The sequence below is a fragment of the Netta rufina genome (assembly GCF_964035555.1).
Source record: "Netta rufina genome assembly, chromosome: 1".
Lineage (NCBI taxonomy): Eukaryota > Metazoa > Chordata > Aves > Anseriformes > Anatidae > Netta > Netta rufina.
This window is the reverse complement of record NC_140123.1, coordinates 139,281,426-139,305,772: the sequence shown is the minus strand read 5'-3', so window position 1 is coordinate 139,305,772 and position 24,347 is coordinate 139,281,426. Positions and strand designations below refer to the sequence as shown.

The 24,347-nt window shown below is 35.0% G+C and overlaps 1 protein-coding gene across 1 annotated transcript in view; it reads left to right on the top strand.

Annotated features, from left to right (window-relative positions):
- Positions 1 to 24,347, top strand: part of PIK3C2G (phosphatidylinositol-4-phosphate 3-kinase catalytic subunit type 2 gamma) — a gene marked incomplete at both ends in the record, with an annotated part of 213,796 nt that overhangs the window by 85,769 nt on the left and 103,680 nt on the right. Inside the window, 2 exons of the mRNA XM_084302863.1 lie at positions 5,521 to 5,614; positions 6,791 to 6,885. Of these exons, the coding sequence (XP_084158989.1) occupies positions 5,521 to 5,614; positions 6,791 to 6,885 (189 nt within the window). The remainder of the gene's footprint in view (positions 1 to 5,520; positions 5,615 to 6,790; positions 6,886 to 24,347) is intronic.

Below are 24,347 nucleotides of genomic sequence, written 5' to 3'. Positions count from 1 at the left end.
GTTTGAAACCAGAGTTTGTTCACAAACCTTTGAAAGCCAAATTGATTTTAGAAGTGTTGAATCAGATTGTCATTGTTTGTTTGTTTGTTTTTTAAATGAATTTGAAGTATTCAATACAAGTCTACAACTGAATTTCCATTAGAGTATCTGTAAAACAGCTACAGCTGAAGCATATCTTGCCTGCCTGCATCTTACTTGGTTTAAAGGAACATAGCTGTATATCAATGTGGGGAGCAATCAGGGGTATATGCAAAGAAGTAAAGAATAAAACAATAATCTACACTTAAATTTATACTTTGATACATTGAATATACTACTGATAAATTTATAAAACTGCTTTTTAGTAATGTACATGAAATTTAGTGATAACTTACATGGGGTTGTATGCATTGTTAGGAATAGTCAACTCTTTACATTAAGCAACAGAATGTGATTAATTCCATCTTGTTTTTTTCATTGCCTTAAAGTTTTGTTAGCTTGCTTGGCAATAATTATGAAAGTACTGCAATAGACAGCTATAATAGAAAAAATAGCAAGAGATTACTATGTAGTGTATGGCGTGCTTTCTGTACATAAAAGTACAATCTAATCAGATCGTTAAACATGTAAATAATAGTTTTCCATTTTATTTTTTTGTTTTGTTTTGTTGTAACAAAGAACAGAGTTTGTCTGTGGAGTGGCAGGGACTTTCTAGATCACACAGTTTTTCATATGGAAGAGTACTTTTTGTTTGTTTCTTCTTTCCCTTGTTTTCTCCTAGGATATGGATTCCCATATGTGACATCACCTATTATTAGTTGTTTAGGCAAAATTTCTTGTAGACACTGTATATGAACATTACTTAACATATGCTGTCTATAAGTAAATTCTACAGATCCATCTGCCAATAGATCAGCAAAAAGTAAGAGCTAGTGTGTCAGACCATCAACTTTGCAACTGATGATAAAGTTTTTTTCTTTAAAGTGGGTGGGAATGGGAAGGGTTCACAATCCATATCACAATGAGTTTCTTTCAACTGAAAATTACAAAAACACCATGTCCTTTTTAATAATGCTGTTTTTTCTATTTCTATACTTTCTTCTAGACCTTGCCATTTTCTAATATTCATGTGCTTGCATAGTGTTTTCTGTAGAAGCCTTCAGAGAAATGAAAAAAGAAAACACCACCAAAAAAAAAAAAAAGCCCTGCTGATGTTACCTGTAACAGAAATGCTAAAATTAAAGGGATTCCTTAATTTCATTCCTTCTTTATATTTCTTTTCTAATTACTTTTAAAATACTTAAACTGTCATCCAAAACTTATCTACATATTACTTTTAAAAGTTTTTCCATACTTTCTCACCAGGCCTTGTTGTAGCTGTCAGTGACATATCCTTTACTATTTAAAGGTTTTTTGAGTTTGTATTGGTATCTTGATTCCAGTAAGTTTGCTAGCTCAGCCTTCCTTGTTTCTAACAGACTTAATAAGATGTGTTTCTTAGGACTGTAATCATTCTTTTTTGAAAATGCAACAGAACAGAAAGTTTACACTAGAAATATAAACAGACTTGCAGAAATATGTGGCACATTATAAGCCTCTAACCTAAAAAATTTATCATGAAAGGCCATTCTCTACAGAGGTCCTCATGTGTTAGAAAATGTACTGAAATGTACAGTGCCATTTATTTAACAAATATCTTCCAGGACAGGGTTATCTGATTATTGTGGTTTAGCCTCAAAGGCAGCTAAGCACCACACAGCCATTTCCTCATTTGCTCACTCTCCTCCTCCACAGTGAGATGGGGGAGAGAATCAAAAACAAAAGAAAAAGGTAAAAACTCATGGGTTGAGATAGGCAGCTTAATAGGATAGAAAAGGAAGAGGAAAATAATAACAATATAATAATAGTAATGATGATAATTAAATATATAAAACAACTGATTCACAGTGAAATTGCTCACCACCTGTCAGCTGATGCCCAGTCAGTCCCCAAGCAGTGGACAGCCCACCCACCCAACCCCATGGCCAACCCTCCCAATTTTTATTGCTCTGCATAATGCTGTATGGTACGGAATATTTCTTCTGTCAGTTTGGGTCAGTTGTCCCGGCTATGTCAACTTCCCAGGCTCTTGTGCACCCCCAGCCTTCTCAATGGCACAGCAGTATGTGAAACTGAAAGGTCCTTGATTTAGCGTAAGCACTGCTCAAAAACAATTAAAGCATCAGTGTGGTGTCAGCATTATTCTTATCCTAAATCCAGATCACAGCACTATACCAGCTACTAGAAAGAAAATTAACTCTATCCCAGCCAAAAACAGGACATCGAGGCAGCGCAACGAATATATCTTTAAAAAAATAATAATTAAAAAATCACATCCATTTCTCATTTACAATCAAAGCCACCACTGGCAGATGCCAAAATCTCAAGAGAATGTCACAAACCACAGGATGCCTCAGCAGCATTTAGTTTTCTGTTTGAATCTGATTTAGCTGAAAGGTGCAGCTAGATAAATAGCTCCCTACTGGCTATCTATATGAAAAGAATCAAGGACTGAAAGTTATTCTTACTTATAAAGCAAATTGTAGTGTACGCTCATCCAGCTCAAAATTAAGCTTTTTCAGGAGCCATCTTAAAATCTCATGGGAGACCCAGCAATTTACAATTACTTAGACAGAAGTTATAACATGGATGGCTGTCAATCACTGGTATCATGTAGGGAGGAAAGTACAAAACAGCAAAAGGTTTATTGAGGTTAAATATCAAAGGAAATCAGTTTAATAAGTTAAGGAGAATCTAGGTTGCAAGACAGGCTGTGAAGGGGACATCTGAAGTTCCTCATAGTGTGAACTGTTGCTGAGGATTATACAAACCAACCATCATTTACATATTGTTTTTTCTTCAGTAGCATTTCTGAGAATAGAAATCTGGGATAAACTTACAAGTCACAATCCCCATTGGCAGAGAACTTAGTTTACCCGAAGTGAGGGCAAACAAATATTAAAAGAAGAAAGCTACAATATGTTACAATGCAGTCAAACATATGCATGAGGATGTAAAAAACTGTAGTTTTATTCACTTACCTATTGACCAATAGCTTGTTGGTCAAACAAACAAATAAACATACAAAAAAAAACCACACAACCACAACTAATAGTAATTGGAAATCTGAATAAAAATTACCAGTTTCAATCACATTTTATAGCTATGCAAAGAAAGAGTCAATAATTTGTAAGTGCTTGTTGGTTTTTTTTGTTTCTTTTAATTTGCATTTTTAGCTAAATTCTTAGATATTTTATTGACAATCTTAAAACAGCTAGGGAGAGAGGTGCCAGAATCTCTGTCTTCAGAAGCCATTTTCATAGGTCATTTCAGGAATCTGGTGTCTATGGCTCAAAACCTTTCAAAAACTGATCAGATATACGTACTTAAGATGAACTGCTTCTTAGGAGGGTGCCCTAAACACTGTAATATTGAATCCATTGTGATACAGTCATTTCATCTTCTGTGCTTCTTGAGTTTTCAGTGTGTAGAAATGATTACATATTCATTGTAGCAAGCCCTGGAAATCAGGTTTGTCCCCAATATCCAAACAATGAAGATGTTTTTCTTAGGCCTAAAGTGATTTCTTGCAGTGAGCCACAGAGACGAAGCCTGTTTCTCCTCTAATCAAGAATAATGTATTACTGAAATCAGGTTTGATGCAACACTCAAAATTTTGCAAGACTGTTCACTGGAAACCCCCTCAAGCCCAGGACTGCAAGGATAGCATAGTTTCCAGGCATGTGAAGTGCAGCATTTCTTATTCAGATCGCCTTCTAGACCTTACCACATTATTAGATTTCAGCAAATAAACTGATGCATGTGTGCATGAGTAGCATAAGCACCAGTTGTTGTAGTTCCAGTGTTTCTGAGGATGTTAAATGTTTGCTCAAATAGAAATATAGAAGGTAAACCAAATCAAATTAAATATTTTTCTGCTGTGGTCCTAAACAATGTTGAAATTCAAAAGAGCAATGGATATTACATTTGAGATTTAGCAAATTGTCAGATGGTTAAGGAAACACATTGATTGCCTATTCCTTCAAAAAGATTCAACTCAGCCTCAAGCTAACCTTGAGATTTACATGCTGAGGGAAACAGTTTAGTAACTAAGGCCAACAAATTACACCAAACCTCACTCAAGATCATTGTGACAAGTGTTGTGTTTCCTGAAATAAATAACCTGTAGATTTTTCACTACAATGCCTATGAATTTGAGCTCATCATTACTCTAATCAGATTTCATGTAAATACTTTTGCTAACTTAGGAATAATCTCAGTTCTGATTTATGGCAAACTAATTCTAAACAAATCAAAAGTTAGCTGTTGATTTTTGGGGAAGGTTAGATTAAACTAATTTTGTTGTTCTCCATTTAGCTGTAAAAAATATAGGAGTTTCTCCCATCATAACATTACATATATTCTAATGTTGGCTGCTAATAAGGACAAGCAGTAACTAATATTTTTCTGCTTGACTTGGTGCCAAGCATAGAACATACTTTGCTGTTCAGTAACATGTTGAACTAGGTGAGAAGGTAAAGGGAAAGATTAATTTCCATATTATTTGCACATTTGGTAGTGAGGCCTTTGGAGCAATTGCAAAATTAGATCATGGGATGATATGAAAGGGATGAATTTTTTTAATATGTAGTCTTCCTTCAACTATGTTTTGTTCTAAATAGCCATGTGAATATTGAAGACTTCATATTGCTAACTGGTTACCTATAACATATAAGTAAATAAACAAATAACTCTTGTAAAATAGGCTAATTTGGGACTAATGTGATAATTTATTTATAAAGTATTTCTTCTCTCTCTCCATAAAGGCCCTCTTGGCATCATGCTTGCAATTATTAACTGTATTATAAACATCATCAAATAGGTACCATAGCAGACAAAATATTAAAATCTGAACTGAGCCACATTGCTAAAAGGACAGGGGAGGGGGCAGAGAAGGAGGAGGATGTTGAAAGTGCTACAGGTGGTAGCCAAGTGCAGCATAGAAGTCAGGCCTTTCAAGTAGGTCCAATAATTTATCTAAAATGAACCCTTCTGTTATGGAAAATTTCAAGTTTTCAAGTTGTTGCTCAGAACAATATGTCTTCAAGTGACTGTTGAGAGGTTCTATTGCACAGAAATTTGTATTTCAGGTAAGTAAGAACAGCAAGGGAGGACACAAAATTTCCTTTATATTTTGATACATATAAAGGAAATTATAACGTGATAGTTCAAGTTAAAAAAAAAAAAAAAAAGGATTTGAAGATCAGTGTTGTGAGTTGTTTTTTGTCCTTGTGTGGCATTGTAACAGTCAATTCAATTAAGCTATCTACTATGTGTTTCTTGACTCTTGTTACAGTAAGGCAAATGAATTGATTTTTTCCTATTCCATTTTGAGAGAAAACCTGTTTTTCTAGTATATAGTATCAATGAGAGCTCAAGAGGGTTGCAGTGCATCAACAGTGGCTTGGTACCTCTTAATGATATCTATTTGTTTTGCTCTAGTTTTCCAGATAAAGATATTCGCAGAACAGCAGTCCAACAAATAGAAAATCTGTCAAATGATGAATTGTTAGAATACCTCCCACAGCTGGTTCAGGTAAGAAAGAAATTGATAGTCAAGGAAGTCTTCTGTCCAGATCAATAACTTCATTAAACATTTTGGTTTCTTTCTGCATAATACATTATAAGAGGAATAAATAAGAAAGACTGATCATCTGATGTGATGATTAAATTAATAGGATTGAGGCACAGACTGTTTTTCACTCAAGAAAATGCAATTGTTTTGGCATACTGATTGAACTTTTCCATATACGTCAAGAAGTCTTTTCCACAGCTGGGAAAAAAAAAAAAAAAAAAAAAAAAGTTGGGGTATATCAGGGTTGGAAACATCTGAAAAAGTGAACAACTGAAATGCTGCTATGACCACCAGGCCAGGCTTCATTGCAGTCAGAGAATGAGAGGTTTCTTTGCAATTAATTGCAGTTTTCTTAATACCAAATATATCAGGAAAATCATTGTCAGCACAGAGTAACCAGACCAGGTTGGTTATAGAACAGTCTCTTTAGAGAGGTACATTGTTTTTCATGGGAAATTAATGTTTTACAAGTAATGGGCCCACTGCTTTTAAAATAATTACTTTGTGGCTGAATAGGTGCTGTTCTGCAGTTAAGGAGGAGGCAGCCAATCAAAATCTTTGTCCCCTTACTTGGTACCACTATACACGGATTACTTACACTTCATCATTTCAGAGTTCCTTTTTTTAAAAAAATAAAATAAAATTTATATATATATACATATACACACACACATACACATATATTAGTATAGACACATAAATATACATGCATGCACATATCTACATAATCCATTTCTGTGAAGCAGCGGAACCTGCACATCTTTACAGCATTCAGCAGAGTAGGATGCTTATGTTACATTTCACCTTTATCAGCTCTTGTTTCACAAGTAACTTTTTGGATAGAGTTTATTTTCCAAACCAATTAGTCAGGGTAAGATTTCAATATACTAAAGGCTACATATTTGCATGTCTTTTAACGTGTCCAGAATCAAGATGATATCTGCCTGTCTTACAGATGATGGTAGACACATCCAGAAGTTTCTTTATTCGTTCCATTTCTAGGTTATTCTCCGTAAGTTGGATTGGTTCCTTCAAACTATTCACTGGAGATAATGTTCTTTCTGATTCATTTTATTTTATTATAAAGGAAAGACAACAAAATCAGCATGAAAGTGATTCTTGTTATTGTCTGTTAAGGTGCTTAAGTTTGAATGGAGTCTTGAAAGCCCTCTAGTAAAACTCCTGCTGCATCGCTCTCTTCAAAGCATACAAATAGCCCATCAACTTTACTGGTAAGATTATTTTCTATTACCACCATATAAATTCTCCATTACAGTGGATGTTATCCATAACTTAATTATTGACAAGCTCTGTTTTTGTTTAAAACCAACAAAAACAACTATTTTTTTTTTCTTTTTTGCTCCCTCATTATTCTATTTTCAGTATTGAGTATGGGTAAATTGTAAAAAAGACCTACTGATCTCTGCCTTCATCCTGTCCCTACAGGGAAAAATAATAATAATAAAGAAGTCTATTCACTCAGGTGTGATACCATTTGTAATCTTCTTCTTCGTCTATTTTGAACCAAATGTAGTTTTCCTTAAAATTTGCAAGATATCCAAGCAACATTGGCTTACTGGTAAAAGGTCCTGCTTTTGTGATTTCTCTAACCTCTTCTGAAGATTTCAGACTTCTCTTATGTGTCAAAGTCAATCTCTTACTCCATTTGCATATCAGTCTAACTTGTGATAGTAGTGTTTCAAGTAGTTCTTTTTAGTGATTATGGCGATGCAACAGTTCTTGACAGTAATTGCCTTTCACCATCAATCTGTACAATATAAGACCTCTGTAATTGTATTATTTGCATGCAGTGATTACTCTGTTTGCTATGCTGTTACTTCAAGGCTCTCTGAATAGGAATGTGGCCTTCTGTCATCTGTACTGCTCTGTGATCTGAAAATCAAGCTGGTTTTCTTTGCATGTTTAATAATGATGGATGAAATGAGCTTTCATTTACAGTTCAGCTGGTTCAGACCTGTGAAAGCAAAAGCTTTCCTCCCTGAAAAGCAAAGACAACAGCTCGAAATGTAATCATTTTGTTGAAGAAGTGTGAGGTTGGAAAGAGCATAGATCATACTTTCATACCTGCGTGATCTCTGGAAGTGTTAGTGTGGATAAAACAGAATTTAGAGCGTCTTTCTTTCACTGAAATGAGTAGGATAATAATAATATGCCTAATAAGTGTATCTGTCAAATAAAGAGGAACCACATTTAGCAAGCCATTTTTCTGACAGTGCCTAAAATACATGTATGACTGAGGCTTCTACTGTCTTATACTAAACTTAGTCATGCTGAATATAAAATGTCCCATCTAGACTCCTTAAGTGTGCCAACAGAGATAGTAGATTTTCTGTATAATTAGAAATGTTTTCTAGAGTTGAATGGACAATAGGAACATCATCAATTTGGCTGTGTTTTCTTTCACTCTTTGATGTCAGAAGAAAAATGATTATCTGTAACCTTCTTCCTCCTTATTTTTCAATGGAGACCTGTGTAGATACCCTTTTTTTTTTTTTCTTCCCAAATTTTGTTTGAGTTGTCTGATCATATATACAGTCTTGGGTAAAATATGGCAGATATAGTATCTTGGGTAATATATATCCTTATCTGGCACAGTAGAATTTAATGTGGCAAAATACATATATTTTATATATAGCATACTATATAACATTAGATATACATACCTCTTTCTAATAGAATATTTCTGAACATTCACTGTATTCTCTGGTTTTCAGCTGATAGTAGTCCTGTTCATGTCATCCAACTATCAGTTATTTTTCAAGCACTTTTCCTCCCTGTGTGCATTAACAGTTGGAGATATCATCAGCTATTATGTATGGATTAGATATTTTGAGTATCCTCTTGAGCACTGATTTCAGATGGAAACTACTGATTTACTAAACATCTTTCTAGTTACACGTATCCTGGCGTTGTACACGATTGTGGACACTTCCCACAAATAATATTTCCAAACTCTATAAATAGTGATTTGCTATTTATCCCCAAATGAACAAGCATAAAGAAAGTATCTTCTACCTGAAACGTGAACTATAATTTTCTGAAGGGACAGCTTTTGATTAAATCTTAAAATTAGTATGTGTTTGTATGTATATGTAAATATACACATATATATAGTACATATGCACACACAAATACATTTTGTATAAGTAAATGTATATAAATATTCAAAGATCTACATTTTTTTCTTTAATAATATAAAAATATAATTTCTTTAATAGTTATTCCTCAGAGTGTTCTTTCATCATTGTCTTACTGAGTCACAGGACAGATGTACTTTTGTCAGCATTATGATCTTGGAAGCTAAACTTAACCATCAGTTGGCAATGTACTCTTAGCATGCACTAACTTTCCCTGTCAGTTCAGTAATCTTAAGAGTTTGCTGCCAGGGGCTCCTTAACCAAAAAGTCAAATAATATCATGAGAGAAACACTGCGATAATGGTATGGATATTTGAATTTTCTTTCAAACACTGCTTCAGTCTGAATATTTATTTATTATAATCTTCTGGATTTTCAGTACCTTATCTGGCACACAATCCTAGCAAAGATTTGGCTCCTTTTTTTTTTTTTTTTTTTTTTTTATGTTTAGCTGCCTAAAGTAATCATAAAAGCATCTGGTAGTCCTGTTCAATTTAGTGGAACGAGCATGAGTACCTCTTTTATTTAGGCTTTTTATTCAAATGTTTCAGTCTAAAATGAAGAAATTAAATCAAGCACATGCTTTTAAAATTTTGCCTCTTGTATTCATCACACAATATACTTTTTGTTTTTGGCTACTCTGCTCCACCACGTTCTCCAGTTGTAAACAGTTTTTTACCTACCTAACATTTAAATTTATATATTTATTAATATTTTTGTTCCATAATTTTAAAACACAGTTTCATAAGTAATAAAATCTATTTAGAAAATTTAACAGTAATTTCATATTAATAAAGTTTTCCTTTACTTTGCAAATTGAATTTCAGTCTTTAAAGAAGTAATGGAAAACAGAGGATTTCTTCCAGTCATCTCTAAAGAGATTTTTAAAAGAAACTCAATGATTTAATAATATGGGCAACATATGTGTGCGTGCACACTCATGCATGCTCCCATAACTTCTTTTAAGAAATGCAGTTAGATTCTCTTAAGCATTTCATTCTGTTTCATTACGAGATTAGCAATCAAATAGTCTTAGAAGCAAGGATTGATAAAAACAAACATTAGAAACAAGATTATATCTATTTTAATTGTAATAAATTATATTAACATCCTACTATTAAATAATTCAACATTGTGCACGGTGTACCTACCCAAAATAGAACTTGGAATGGAAGACTCTAATGTAATTCAGAAAACTAGTGATGCATTTTCATGACCACAGGGGAAACATCAACTGAGTTAAATTTCCATGTTTTACAACACTGTTGTAAATCTAGACACTAGTTACCAGAACTGGTGGTGACTGGCAACACTTAGTTATTTTAACGACAAACATATTTTTTAATAATAGCTCAGTTATTTAAAATTGACTCAATTTCCCTGCATGCAAGAGATAAGCTGTTACCCAATAATGATGTACCAGCTCATCATCTGTTTAATATTAATGTTGGATAGCAAATTGTTGAAGACCTTGCCATAAAGCACTGATAAGTTTGTCTAAAGATCATATTAAAGGAAAAAAAAAAAAAAAAAAAAAAAAAGGGGGAGGGGGGGAGGAGACATAAATTGGCACAGGTGGACAGAATAGAATATTAATTTTAAGATTCTTGAGACATCTTCAGCTGCTGTAAATCAGGATAGCTTCAGTGAAAGTAAGTCCATTCTTTGCTTGTATCTGCTGTGTATTTGTCCCATTAATTTTGCTATTTAGAGTGAACAGGTAATTTGATCTTTCACCCTGATTTTTTTTTTTATTACTGTGAATGACTTTTCCCCTCTCCAAATTCTTTAGAAATTTAGGCTGTCTGCATCTGTCGGTGTTTCAGTTTCTCACTAGTCCTTTTGAATTCACTTCCTTTCACAAGGAGATTAAATATTTTATTTTGAATTTGCCACGCGTACAGTGCCAACACAGGACCTGCATACAACTGAAATCCCCTTTTAGTCTTATTGCTATGTAACTTCCTCATATGTGTGAAGCATGGACAACATTTACTCTGGTCAACTGTCTCCTAAATGTTTACTCTAATTCTAGTCTTTTCCTAGCTGAAATCCTGAGAGGGGAGAAGGCTTGAGCAAATTTTCCTGTTTCCTTAGAGCTATGTTGAAAAGCAAAGCTTTAAGCTGGTTCTAGCATAGCAGAAGAGTTGCTTGAGGGGAAAGAAACCTGCTGAGACCCTTTGGGCCATTTCAGCTGCTGGCAGTCTTTGTTTATCTCCTTGCTACTGTGTTCAACAGACAATTTTTTTCAGTTTTTGTCCTCGAGTTTTAATCCACACCTCTACCTCTGACAACCTACCAGTTTCCCACTTGCTTGGAGCATTTTTTGGTTTTAGTTTCTTTCACAAGTGGCAGCTGCAACATACAATTGAAACAGCTGGCTGGGGCAGCAGGTGGCTAGGAATATGTCTCACAGATGGTTGCCTTTCACAGGAGGATTGAATAATGGGGAGAAGTGCAGTGTCCTCTAAGATTGGTGGCAGCTGCTTGAAGGTGGTGCTAGGAACAGGTTTCATTGTTGTGGAAGAGTGCTGGTGTTTATAAATTTTTGCAGAGCGTGAACATTTTATATGCTTAGCTCAAGAAGAGAAAAAGCTAAGTGAAACCCTTGTAGGAGGCAAAATGTTCTTTTGTAACTTCTCCTCTTGGAGTTCTCTTAGAGTTTTAAGTCACTCAAACTTTATAGAATTTTTCTGGTTTATAACATTTTTCAACTACGTTTTGTCTGATGACCAAGAGAAAAAGGAGTTATCTTCTGTCTTTACTACGATGCATCTCAGACTCTTAGTGAAATCCAGCACACTAAAAGCAATATGAATTAGACTATTGATTTCAAGGCTAGAACATCGTATTTTATTTTTATCTCTTTTTCTGTACAAAAATAGCTGTAGGAGGCCAAAAAATAAATAATAATAAGAAGAAGAACATAAGCAATGTATTCAAGTTTAAAAAGGCATCAGTTATATTCGTTCATTGGGAGGTTTGTCCCTCAATACTGTTTTCCGAAATTGCTACCACTTAGGTTTATTCAGTACTACAGGGTTTAAAGATCAGGATTATTGCTTTATATTTTCCAAAAGGATTGTTTTGTTATTTTTTTCTGTCAGAGCTAGTCTACATTAACTATATTTTACTTGAAGACTTCAAAAGAAGGAATACATCAAGCAGACGTTCATCTGTCCGACACCCTTAATTATCTTAACATTGAACAGGCAGCCATCCTCCAGCTCCTTCTCATCCCACATGATGGTGTCTCTCTCCCACAGTCAGAGGTTATCAAGGGTGCTAATCATTAATGAAATCCTAAATAGCTGTGTAGAGCAGGCTGAAAAGCCCAACCCATTAAAATGACATTAATGTAAATTCAAAAGTCATCAATTTTGTTTTGCATTAATTTGGTTCTCCTAATCAATCAGAATCAGAACACTTAATCACATATGTAACTTTAATCCTGTGAGTAGCCATCACAGCATATCTTTGATGAGTTGTTTTGCTGCTCTGCATTAGAATTTGAGTTCAGTTCTGGAGTTACTCTATCCTACAGCATTCTGAGGCAAGGTGTCATTCATCCAAGTAATGATTTTAAGTTTCATCTGAGTTAGGAGTACTTGATGTGATGATCATTGTATTTTAGTCTGTAGAGAACCTAAAACATAGAGTGGATTCACATCTAGGGATTTTCATTCTGAATTTGGAATGCTTACTTAGGAAAATCAATAATTTGGAGTTCTTTTGCTGTAGTTACACATGTGTATAGCATATACAGACTATATAAAATACAGTCTTTAGACTGTTATTTTTTTTGTGAGATAAGGATTTAACTGTCCAATGTACTAAGTGTGTCACTATTAGCTATGTGGGACTTTGGTTATTGCCTTAGAAAACAAATAATTATTTTGTTTTCTAACTCACAGACTTTCAGTTTTCTCAGACTCCAGTCTTAGATAAAGCTGGTTTCAAATGTAACAAAAATATTTTGTTATTAAGAAGAAAAAAGAACGTAACTCTATCTGTTATTTTTGACCCCCAGTATTTACAGACTTAGTGGGCAAACAGTACATTTAAATAAACAAAATCATGTCTTGCATTTAAGTCAACATAATTTGGTTGTTAAGGAAAAAAAAAAAAGCGATTTTGAATTCTTTTTTTTTCAGCTGTAAAGAAATAGAAGAGTGAATAGGCTGTGACCACAGCTGAAATTGATAAAAGGTGGTAGTATATTGTAACATTACTTATCTGTTCTAGGTCTGTCAATTCCACTCAGTAAAAAAGGACCAGGGAGCAAACCCAACTATTAGATCTCTGGTTAGCTATACTTCATAACTGCTGCCTTCCTCTTTGGCTCTGTTTTGGACTGATTTCTCCAGTACAGTAGTGGAGCATAGTTTGGAAATAGTTCACTTTGGGAACCACCCCAAAATACAGGATGAACAAAAGTGCCCAAGCTGTGACACACACTGTCCTCCAATGCTGCCCTGCCCATGCTTGCATGTGTGAACCATCTGAGGTAGATAACACTGACCTTCAGCCTCTTTTAATTTCACTACTATTTGTGGACTATAACATAACCCTCACACTATTTCTGATTCAGTGGGCTCAAATAATAAACTGGGGCTCTATCGTTGTTATCGTTGTTATCGTTGTTATCATTATATAATTAATAACAATTTATTAATAATTATTATCAATCAGTAATGATTAATAAATGTTAATAACAATAGTAATAATAATAATAATAGTAATAATAATAGTAATAATAGATCTCAAATGATAAATAAATAAAGATTTCTGATTCCCAACCTTTAGAACAGAGGAAATTCCATGCCCAAAACTAGAGGATTAACATTGCCAAATGCAAAAATAAAAAAGTCTGCAAGGGACAAATTTATCAGTGTGTGTTACTGTAATGAAAAATATGCCACCACATGTATGTAGAAGCAAACAGTTGGATCTGAAAAATAAACAAACGTGAAAGATTTCTGAAAAGAAGAAAAAAAAAAAGAGCAAGTAAGCTTAATTATTTCTGCTACTTCATGATTTATAAAGTAGCACTAAGCAAAATGTTTTTCAGTATATTATTTTTCAAAACACTACTTGTCTGTTTTCCTTCATTTTTGCTCCTTTTACGTTTAAAAATATTGAAGCTGACAAATTTAGTTTTTCAGTTGAACTGAAAAACTCCCTATTAGGTTAGAGTCATATCTATCATAACTCATTCAACAGTGTAACTGAACATGAAATATAGGTGTTGTCTGTTGGGATATCCTCTGTGGAAAGAAGTAAATGTGTTGTTTTAATGGTCTGTTATGTGTCTCATGCTTGGATGTGATGGACTTAAAATGACCAGCTTGTGGGATGGAACAGTGCTGAAAGCTCCCTTTCTCCAGCTGTTCTGGCACAGGAGAAAGACATCCTCTTTGCAAAAGCCATAGGTTCTGACCAAGGAATTGGAGCTGGTGTTGCTGTGGCAGGGATTCAGAGCAGGGTTCTGTGTAGCTGTCAAGCTAGGCTTTAATCTGCTCCTTTCATCTTTCTTCCATAAAAAATGTTTTATTGTTGCTTCTTTCAAAAACAAAACAGCCAAAATCTATCCTGGCAGATACTGCACATAATCTCTGCATGTCCCAGAGGAACATTTGGGAAGTAAATCAGAGTAGTAATAAATCAGGAAAGCTTTTGACAAAACATTCATTTAGTTCTGTCACTTCAAATGGATAATTTGCAGCCATGAATTTGATTGATGTGGATGATTTGTTTTGTGGTTTTATACTGTGAAAGGCTGCTGGAAGGAGATGACAACAGAATCCGTGAAGCTATGTCTTTCCATCAAATATTTCTGCAAGTATTCATTTAGCTAGGCTACTATATGAAATAGGACCGGTTTAATAGTCTGAAACATAAAACTCATAAATAATGGCAGTATCTGTAATGTAAACATGATGCAACATTCCTAAATTGGACCATAATGACTGTTCAAAGTGAAATCCTCAGTTGGAAAACAAGCAGCATGGAGAATCTACTGTGATTCTCTGCTGAGCAGCTGCTATTGTGGTGAAATGTTGCATTCTTCAGCTGAGGGCAGCCCTGCAGTTGAGAGTGGTCCTCCAGCAAGCTGCTTCTCTGCTACAGAGTTGTGGTGATACCAAGCAGATTCTGATTGCTGAAAATTATTTCATTATGATCTTCTTTGTATAATTTTTCTACAAATGGCAATTATCATTTGCAAAATGAATCTGCAAATGTTTCAAATATGCATCATATTATGTTAAAAAAATAAAATAACCATTGTTCTGTTATATATAGAAAGGTCTTTTACTCTACCCTTTCCAGCTAAGCAAGCTTTTGTGTTTTAACTATAGCTGTTTGAATCAGTTTTTGACAAAATTTGTCTTGAGCTACCCTAGAGAATTGTTTTCAATACATTTTTCTTTGACTGTTTCACAGAGTTCTTACTGCATGACTTGTATAAATGCAGTGCAGGCTCTGAGTTTCTTGAATGGATATGTTGGGAGTACTCATTTATGGTTATCATGCCTTAGTCAAAGACAGGTCAAAGACTGAAATTTTAGTCTGACAAGACTGAGTTTAGTAAATCATTTCTATTTCTGATTTTTTTTTTTTTTGGTGACGTCTTTAGGGAAATGTATGAACAAACAGAGAGGTTTGAACTGGATACAGGACATTTAGTATAATGAATCATTGGTCATTTTAACATCACTGTCAGCTGTAGGCTTCTGTGGTTAATATTTCTGGGTTTAATCATTCCTCATCAGAAAGCAAAGCTAGGCCTTGGACCTATGTCTAAATGACTGAAACATTTAAAAAGAAGAATCATGAACAAGACTTTTTTAAATATATGCCATCAATACATAATTTGAAAGAAAATTACTTTGTGACTAATGGGAATTGTTCTGAGAAAAGAAGTCCCAAATGTAAAACCAAATATAATTATTAACAGGTTGTAAAATAAAAACTTCAAAGACTATAATAAAAGATGGTATTTCTACAGAAGAGGTGGGTAAGGTTTGATAAAAGTTCCTGCAACATTAACAGTGTAAAATTATTATAATTCAGTATTTTAGGTATTTGCAGATAGTTAGTATTCCAGGATTAAATTCAAAAAAATCCTTCTGTTTGAAAATATTTCCTTAATCATTAATTGTTTTCTGAATGTTCTTCCATACTGAATGTTATGTTACTCTGTAATCATAAGTTGTCATTTGGCAGGGAACCAAATTAAAAATAAACTGAGAGAGGAACGAAAGAACTGTCTGATGGGTTGCCTTTGCGCTGTATTTTTTTTTTTCTCAAACAATACTGCTAACATGCTGTAATAACGTCCTTTTAAGCAAAAGAATTGCAAAGCACCACGTCTCACATCATCTTATTCAGTGTTTTCTTGGCAAAGAGCCTACTTGGTTAAAACTGGTATTTATTGCAGACTTGAATTAAATAACAGAAAGTGATTAGTGACCACTAAAAGAATGAAGATTCCTCTCAAATCTAAATCCTGTAAAACTTTTTAGTCAGTTGTTCAGACAACTATCACAAATCTCAGTCAAAAGGAAGACAGCTGGATTGTTCTTTAGCTTTCGCTATGGTGTCTGTCAAATACACAGAACACTATTTTTGAAGTTCATTACATTATTTCATTCTTTCAGAAAGAAAATCAGGCTACAAGAATTGCCTTTTGTCTTTGAAAAGCCATTATTCTAATATTCAGAGATGTATTATTGTAATATAACAATACTGGTATTTTTACTGAAATAACTCTTATATGATTTATGGCTGAAGGATTAATGTAGAGTTAGTAAGGAATTTTTCACTGAAATCTTTTTGAGGAAATGTTCACCAAAATCAAGGCTTTTCACAGAAATATTCAACTTAGATACAAACATTTAGATGTGCAAATGATGCAAACATTTCTGAAGTGCAGGATGAAGCTGAGAAAACAGTCTTGATTCTTATGCTATTCACTGGAGATTTGAAAGTAGAGAATTATGGCTGAGGTAACCCTGTGAGTGTCACATTAGGTAATTTTTGACTGGTGTGTATATATATATATATATATATATATTTTTTTTTTATTTTTATTTTTTCCCCATTTATTGTTTAAAAGAATACCATCCCAAAGCCATCAGCATGGTTTTTTTTTCCAACTCAGCCTAGGGGAGGTTCAAGTCACATTTTAAGACAGTCCCTAATACAAAGGTTGTTATAAAAAGTACACCTCCTTCTTTTGGTGTTGTCTGAATTGCTCATTACTAAACTATTAAGTGACTGTTTCACTTCTTTGCTTCAAAGAAGGCTTGTTTTTAAACACGATAATCTCTGAAATACCATTTGTATCCCTGCTGTATAGTATGTCACCTGAGTGCTGTTCCCTGATGGCAATTTTTTGAGTGAAAACCCAGTTGCTTTTTTTTTTTAAAAAAAAAAAAAAAAAAGTTATGTGGAGGGTGGGGTGGGGTTTAAGTTTAAGGTTATGGTGTTTCTGGAATTATGTATATGGGAAATTGAAAATTTGGTCAAAGCTTCTGTGATGGTGTAGCTATAGGTTTCCATTTGACTATCTTTCAAAGAGCTGAAACAAATTATCCCCACTGAAAATTTTGAAAGGTGAATATGAACTTGTTTTTCTTATTACAAAATTTCTACTTAGTTCAAGATTTTACTAGACAGAAGCAAAATAACATGTTGGCTGTTGGTTTCATAAGAAAAAAAATAATTGAATTTCTAAGGTGTGGCTGAGCCATGCAAGCAGAGCTCAATGGAGCATTTATAGATCTTGAGTGGCGCAGATTCTGTTGTGGGAAAAAACAGACATGGAAGTAAAGCCAACACCATTAGTATTATTAACGTTATTAATAATGTGAAAAAACACAGAGGTGACCAATTTTAAGATGTTTTAGGAGATGGCACATCTCCTAATGGCACATTCACAAGTGGATGATCTTTTCAAATCAGCACCATCCCTCTCTCACAAACAGAAATTTCCTTTCTCATCTCATCCAATAAATGTCTTGGAGAGTTCAAATCCTTAGAGATAAAAGTGATTCCAAGTATTTCAGTACAAACAAAGGAGCCCTCAACATCTCTCTCAATAAAATCCTGTTTTTATGCTTCTTATTCTTCATTTTTCTAGCTTGTGTAACTGGACTTATATCCAAGTAGATTAAGTATATATATACATGTGTATATATATATTTATTTATTTAATTTGCCTTACATAAATGCTCAGACTTTCATGTTCAAATTCCCTCAGCAATTGTTCACTGTCTGTCATCCAGTGAAATTAAAATAACAGTTCCCCCAAGGCCGCCTCCTGCTCCAGTGCTTTCTCACATGTATGCAGTAGTGTTGCTATATTTACAGCTATACATACACTGGTGCACATGCTTTCATGCTTGCAGTCTTTGTCACCTATTCTATGTTGTTTTGTATCTGGAAAGAGAACACTTCCTTCAAGATTCATTTGCAAGTGAGTAGAGGGTATTATGTGAAAAGTAACATGCTTCTGACAATTGATAGGGTTGAAACTGGGAATTCCCTCCACCCTGCTGTGGAAACATTTCTGTCTCTCCTGCTTCAAGATCCCAGTTCTTTTCCAAGGCTCAGACGTCAGAGAAGTCCTTATTAGCTTGAGATGGGAGGGAGTTGCCACAATGTTCCTGGTGGAACTAGGATGGAAATGAAGCAAAAGAGGGTTTAGGCTGGATATGGATAAACAGACTTTTTGATAGTCGTTGAGGGAACCAAGAAGGATAGCAAAGGAAGCAAAGTAGCTTTCCAGGAGCAAGGATGCAGAAATACGATAAAGAAGAGCAGAGATAAAGTAGTATAGTAAGTAATATTGTTCTGCTTTGTCCTCTAAGAAATGAGTTAATTTCTCCCAGCTGTGATACTTAGATTCAGGTGAAGACCTCAGAAAACTGGGAGATCTAGAACCATTTCCACAAAAAAATGTATTACTCCCAAGTATAGCTTGTGGGGTTGCTGTCCCGTCTGCAATTGTAGTGCAATTTTGATTTGATTGCCTATATTGCTACATGTTCCTCTGGAGACCACAGACATGTAACCACACTATGCTTCTATCTCAGGCTAAGTTATTGATTCTAGAAAGCAGACATCAAATTCCTTTTCAAAGGAGCCACTAGAGACTTGTATTTAATCATTTCACACAAATCCTGACTCTGACTAAGCTGTCCTCCTTTGCCTTTTTAAGTATATGGAGGACTGTAGACCAAATGGCGTTATTTATGCAGCCATTCGTTCAAACAGAGGTGATCTTAATTTTTATTTTTTTACATTGTAACCTTGCAAATGGATGTTTTCAAGGCTGTGTCATAGGCAAAATCGCAGTCTCTTCTATTTTGTACTCAAGGGTAGTTCTGGCTGATGTTTAGACCATGTAAAGAATATTATGGAGTCTTTTTTCATACCCTAAAATTAATTTGTGTCACAGAAATTATAAGATATTTGCTGTTCCTAAGACACTTGTGCACCAGCTAGAAATGCTTACAAGAAATTGCTTTTGAGTTAAAATGTAGTTGATGGGGCTGAATACAGACTAGACCAGAGTGACATTCTCAATTTAGAAATGCAGATTGTTGCCTGTTTATTCATGTTCCTATTTCCAAAAAGTTATGATGGTCACCAGAATTTTAAGACTTTGTAGGATGGACCATGGAGTCCTTGAAGTCCTGCCCATCATTAGGTTGTATCCTTTGGAACCACCCCTGTGTCCTAAGGGCTCAATATTATACCATCAATTTGCAGCTCTGTTCATTCCCCTCTCTCAGGAATTCTTTCAGCATACTGCTGAGGCCAAGCACTTTGAAAAAACGGATCCAGTATCAGAGCTATCAGAACATGGGATCAGACCACACAGATACCTGAGATTCCTCTCAATATCAGTTGTTACACGATTCTTTAAGTTGCAAATTAATTCTGTAACTGTCTTTGCTTGTTTACTGATTTTGGTTTCCATGTTCCTTTAATTCTTGATCCATTAGGGTGGTCCTTAGCACCCTTTCTCCAGGACTTTTTTTCCTTCCATTTTAAGGATTGTTGTATGGAGCCTTTCATTGGTATCTTTCTGTGTTGTTCCATGCACACCGTGTTATGGCTGGAAGATAGTATGATGGTGAGAACCATAGGATAGGAACCCATTTAGAGAAGAATGGTCGAATGATGAGTTTAGTCCCAAAGAATTCTACCTGCTGTAAGTGATGACTATGATGGGGCCCTGTAAATACTCCATCAAAGAAATGTTAATAGTGTCTTTCATCCAGAAGTTTGATGAAGGATGCTTCTACCTCTTGTCAGTTCCTTGATATATAACCAATGACATTTCTTTGCAGCCACTGAAGGATTTTACCTTCACATTAGAATAAAAGCAAATGGCAATGCAGGGATGTGCACTTTGTTAGCATCTGAAGAAACTGAGCCTGAAGGCAAGCTGAACAAACCCAAAATTATTTAGTAAAAAGATAAATAACTAGAGGGACTAAGTTCAATACTGCTTAAATTAAGAATAGTTTCTTATATTTTTATTAATTTGCTCAACTAGAAACTTTACAAATATATAATGGCAAATATATAAAGAAATTCCTTGACTGTTTCATTCTGCTCATATCACTTGCTTTTTGGTATAAAAGTTTTGCAAGCAGAGAGAACACATAAATTTTAATGATGATATTGTTTGAAAAATAGCTGTATAAAAAGCTGTAAGCTATAAATGACAGCAAATGATCTTTGGAATAAGAAACCAGTAGTTTTCAATTAGTGTTAAATGAAAAATTATGTTATGTCAGCTGATAATAAATGGATATAAATGTCTGCATTAGTATAGAATTATCTGATGTGTGGAAAAAAATCAAATTCACTGAAGTGATATTAATCAGGCTTATTAGCTTTAGTGTGGCAGCTGCCATCTTGGCTAATGCAGAAGGGATTGAAAGGGATCTCCAGAGCCAAGTCCATGGGCATGGATTAATTTAAAGAACAGTCTCTCATCATAAAGACTGTAGCACATTGTAATGTTATGCTTAAAGAAGATCTTGTTTGTGTACTACCAATAAAAGTGGGGTTCTATCCTGCAAATAGGAATTAGTTTGTAATAATTATACTGCGGGTGCTGGGCACAGAGGAGGTCAGACAGCGAGCACATTTCAACACAGTTTAGGGCTTGACTTAACAATAGCTGATAAAACTCTGCTTACCTTACTCAACTTATTTCTACTTTGACCTGTAGCATTTCCTTTGCTGAGTCTGAGCTGTCTTTGTAACTGGTATTAGAAGTTAGTGTTTGTTCTTCTGCTTAACCTTCTTGATAATGTAATTCTCTTGTGTGTGACAATTTCTATTAGGAGAAGCATTTTTTATTAATTGAACTTTTCATTTTCATCATAGGCGCTGCTTAGCCATCTTCTAAGTGACTTGTATGATGCAGAGATAACATGCATGTGTTTTCGTTGATAGGGCAGTTTGTTACAACAAATTTAAGCAGCTATCACGACAAATATTCTTGCAATTGTCAGTGCTTTGTGTTGTGTGTCTCTCAGTACATTGGTTGGTCATGGTATGAAAATGGAAAACCAGTTGAATAATAGCCCATTTTAATATCAATTTTAGCATCGCTTTAAAGCTGACACAAGCAAAGTCTTCAGTTGTTGCTCTGCTTTATCGTCAGGAGTTTTTTAAACAGACACTTGCAGGAGCTTTAAATAGTAATTTGCCTGGCTCTGCTAGAGTAGTCCATGATGGCCACCCTATGAGTATTGACACCACTTTGCTGGTATTGATAATACGATACTTATCCATGTTAGTTTTTGCCATGTAGATTTTTGCTCACTCAGCAGAGAATGCATCTAAAGAGAAATTAGGTTGATTTGGGGGTATTTGACCAATAAAAAAGGAGTGAGCATGTGTCTGGTGAGGGAGGGGAGGAAAATTATATTTTCTGCCTCTCAGTCTACTGTCCAGCTGCACCCTTACATGGACTGAGCAGGAGTACAGCAGTTTGATGCAAGGAAGATGCCTATAACAGAGCCAGTGAGTTTCAAAGTCCCAATAGCATTTTGTGTCAGATGGCTGATCTATATTTATTCTGGCAATGCAGTAGCTGCCCCTGGAGAGCACGCTCCACTCTTACCTGAGTCAGGACATATGGAAATATGACACCTGCTTACTGCAATAATACTTCCAGAAATGTGATTGTGAATCTTGGAACTAGAACTAAACTTTTCATCACAGCAACTAAGTCTTAGTTCTGCTTTTCTCATGAGTGAAAGAAAAAAAAGACCAGGGCTGCTGTTTTCTTCTTTATGATTGAAAAATGCTGGCTATATGAGTACCACACAGAGAGGGGGTGGCAATGTTATTAAACAGACCTATTTACCATAGAATTTGCCTCTGTGGCATAAGAGCAGCTTGCAAACAAACAGCGTCCTGTGAGAAGATAAATAATCATTTTCTCTTTTTGAAAAGAAAAAAAAAAAAAAAAGCATAAAAAAAAAGAGAAGTCCAAAGTCATACAACAAATAAAATCAGGAATTTAAGACAGATTTTCATTTTTATATCTGTTTTACATTTTTCTGGTATTAAAAATCTGTGAATTTTAACCGTGAGATTGTAAAAGATCAAGAAATAATGTTTTCTTAGTTATGAGTTTATTAAAAGGGAATTTAGCTTATTCAAATGGTTACTCAGGTGTGGTCCCCCAGTTGAACATGTCTCAGTAGACCTAAAACGGACCTGTAAACCTAGATGAAACTTAACATCTACTACCCAACAATGAAACAACATCAGGCTTTCTGTAATGAGAGATGAATTTCAGCAAGCATAGAACTAAGCCAACCTAATTCCATGTAGGTCTATGCCTCACTTTCATACTGTGCTTGCCCTCCAGTTCTTCTATTTTTCCTGGCAACCAAGCCAGCTGTCGACTAGGAAAATATCCTTGGGCCAATTAAAAAAAAAAAAAAAAGTTTTCTTTTGGTAATATTTTACAGCAAGCTTTCCCTGGTGTATCTGCTTAACTTCAAATTCCCACTTCTTGTTTTACAGAGCCAATATTTGGCGGTAATAAAGTGGTGAAATGGAAGGAAGATCAGAGCCAGATCAGTATTTAAAAAAAGAAATCCAAAGATATTTCCTTGTCTGCTCTGCCCTTCTTTCCTACCCTTGCAAAAGAAACTTGTTATATATAGCAGGGAGGGTAAAATGAGTAGAGACTGAGGAAAGAGGAAGACAAGGTAGACCAGAGAGGATGAAACACTGACCTAGAGAGAAAGGGATATGAAGATAACAGAAACACTGTTATCTGCAATATGAATATTTGTTCTTTCATCCTGCCAGTGACAGAAATGAGCTGAGAAGAGCTGGTCCTTGTGGTCTCCTCTGCCTTAATTAAATGAAACATGGTATGTATCACCTAGTTTGAGGAAGGCTGCAGAGTACTTATGCAGTCTGAAGAGACTCCTCCCTTAGAGGAGTCATAATCATGAAAGGATGAACAAGTATTATTGAGACTCGCCCATAGAAAAGTCTGATACTGTCTTCTGTTCCCTGCTAACAAATGAGTTTTTCTTGTTATTTTTGAAGTGTAAAGGACCATATGACTCCATTTAATTTGAGGTATGGAGGTTCCCTCAGAGTTACTCTTTTGACAAAGTCACACACACACATGCACAGAGGTAGCAAGTTACTGTGATAGACACATCTGATCCACACATCCTTTGTTGTTGTGCAGCATTAGTCCGACTACTAAAGCTGTACTTTTCAGTAGGCTTCTCTAATGAGATGCTGCATGGCAAATTGCCAGAAGTAGAAGACTTGACATCTTACAGAAAGCACACTACATATGATATGAGAGGAATACTTTAAACAAATTTCTGCAATCTTGTTATTACATTAAGGTGCCATCATTACTGAAACACATACAGCAATACCTGCCGAAGGCTCATTATTCCTTCCTATTGCTGTGTAAGCTATGATCTGAAAATATACCCTTTGTTAGATATCAGGAAAAGAAGTAAGCAGTGCTACTGGCTACAGTGGAGACGTCTAGATGACAGCAAAGATCCCAGAGAGACTGACAAGACAGGAAATAATGTGGAATCAGGGTCCTAGGTCTTCTTGCACCTGCATTACCTGTGCTTAAAACACAGTGGATCTACAGACAGGTTCTTCCAGAGAACAAGAAGTGATGCTGCCTTATGTAAACTCCCAAGGTACTTGTATCAAACCTCATCCATCCTTCTGCTGCTGTTGACATCTGAGTATAACGTAAAAATCTGAGAAAGACTCTACTTGCACGGTAACAAGTTTGAATGTAGACATTGGTAAACAAAGGAAATTTTTGTGAGTGCAGAGTGGATAGGAAAATTAAGAGCCAATCTCATTCTGCCCTGCAGAATAAATTTTTTGAAATGACAAATTGTTGTAAAATTATGTCACTCTCTTCCTATCCTATCCTATCCTATCCTATCCTATCCTATCCTATCCTATCCTATCCTATCCTATCCTATCCA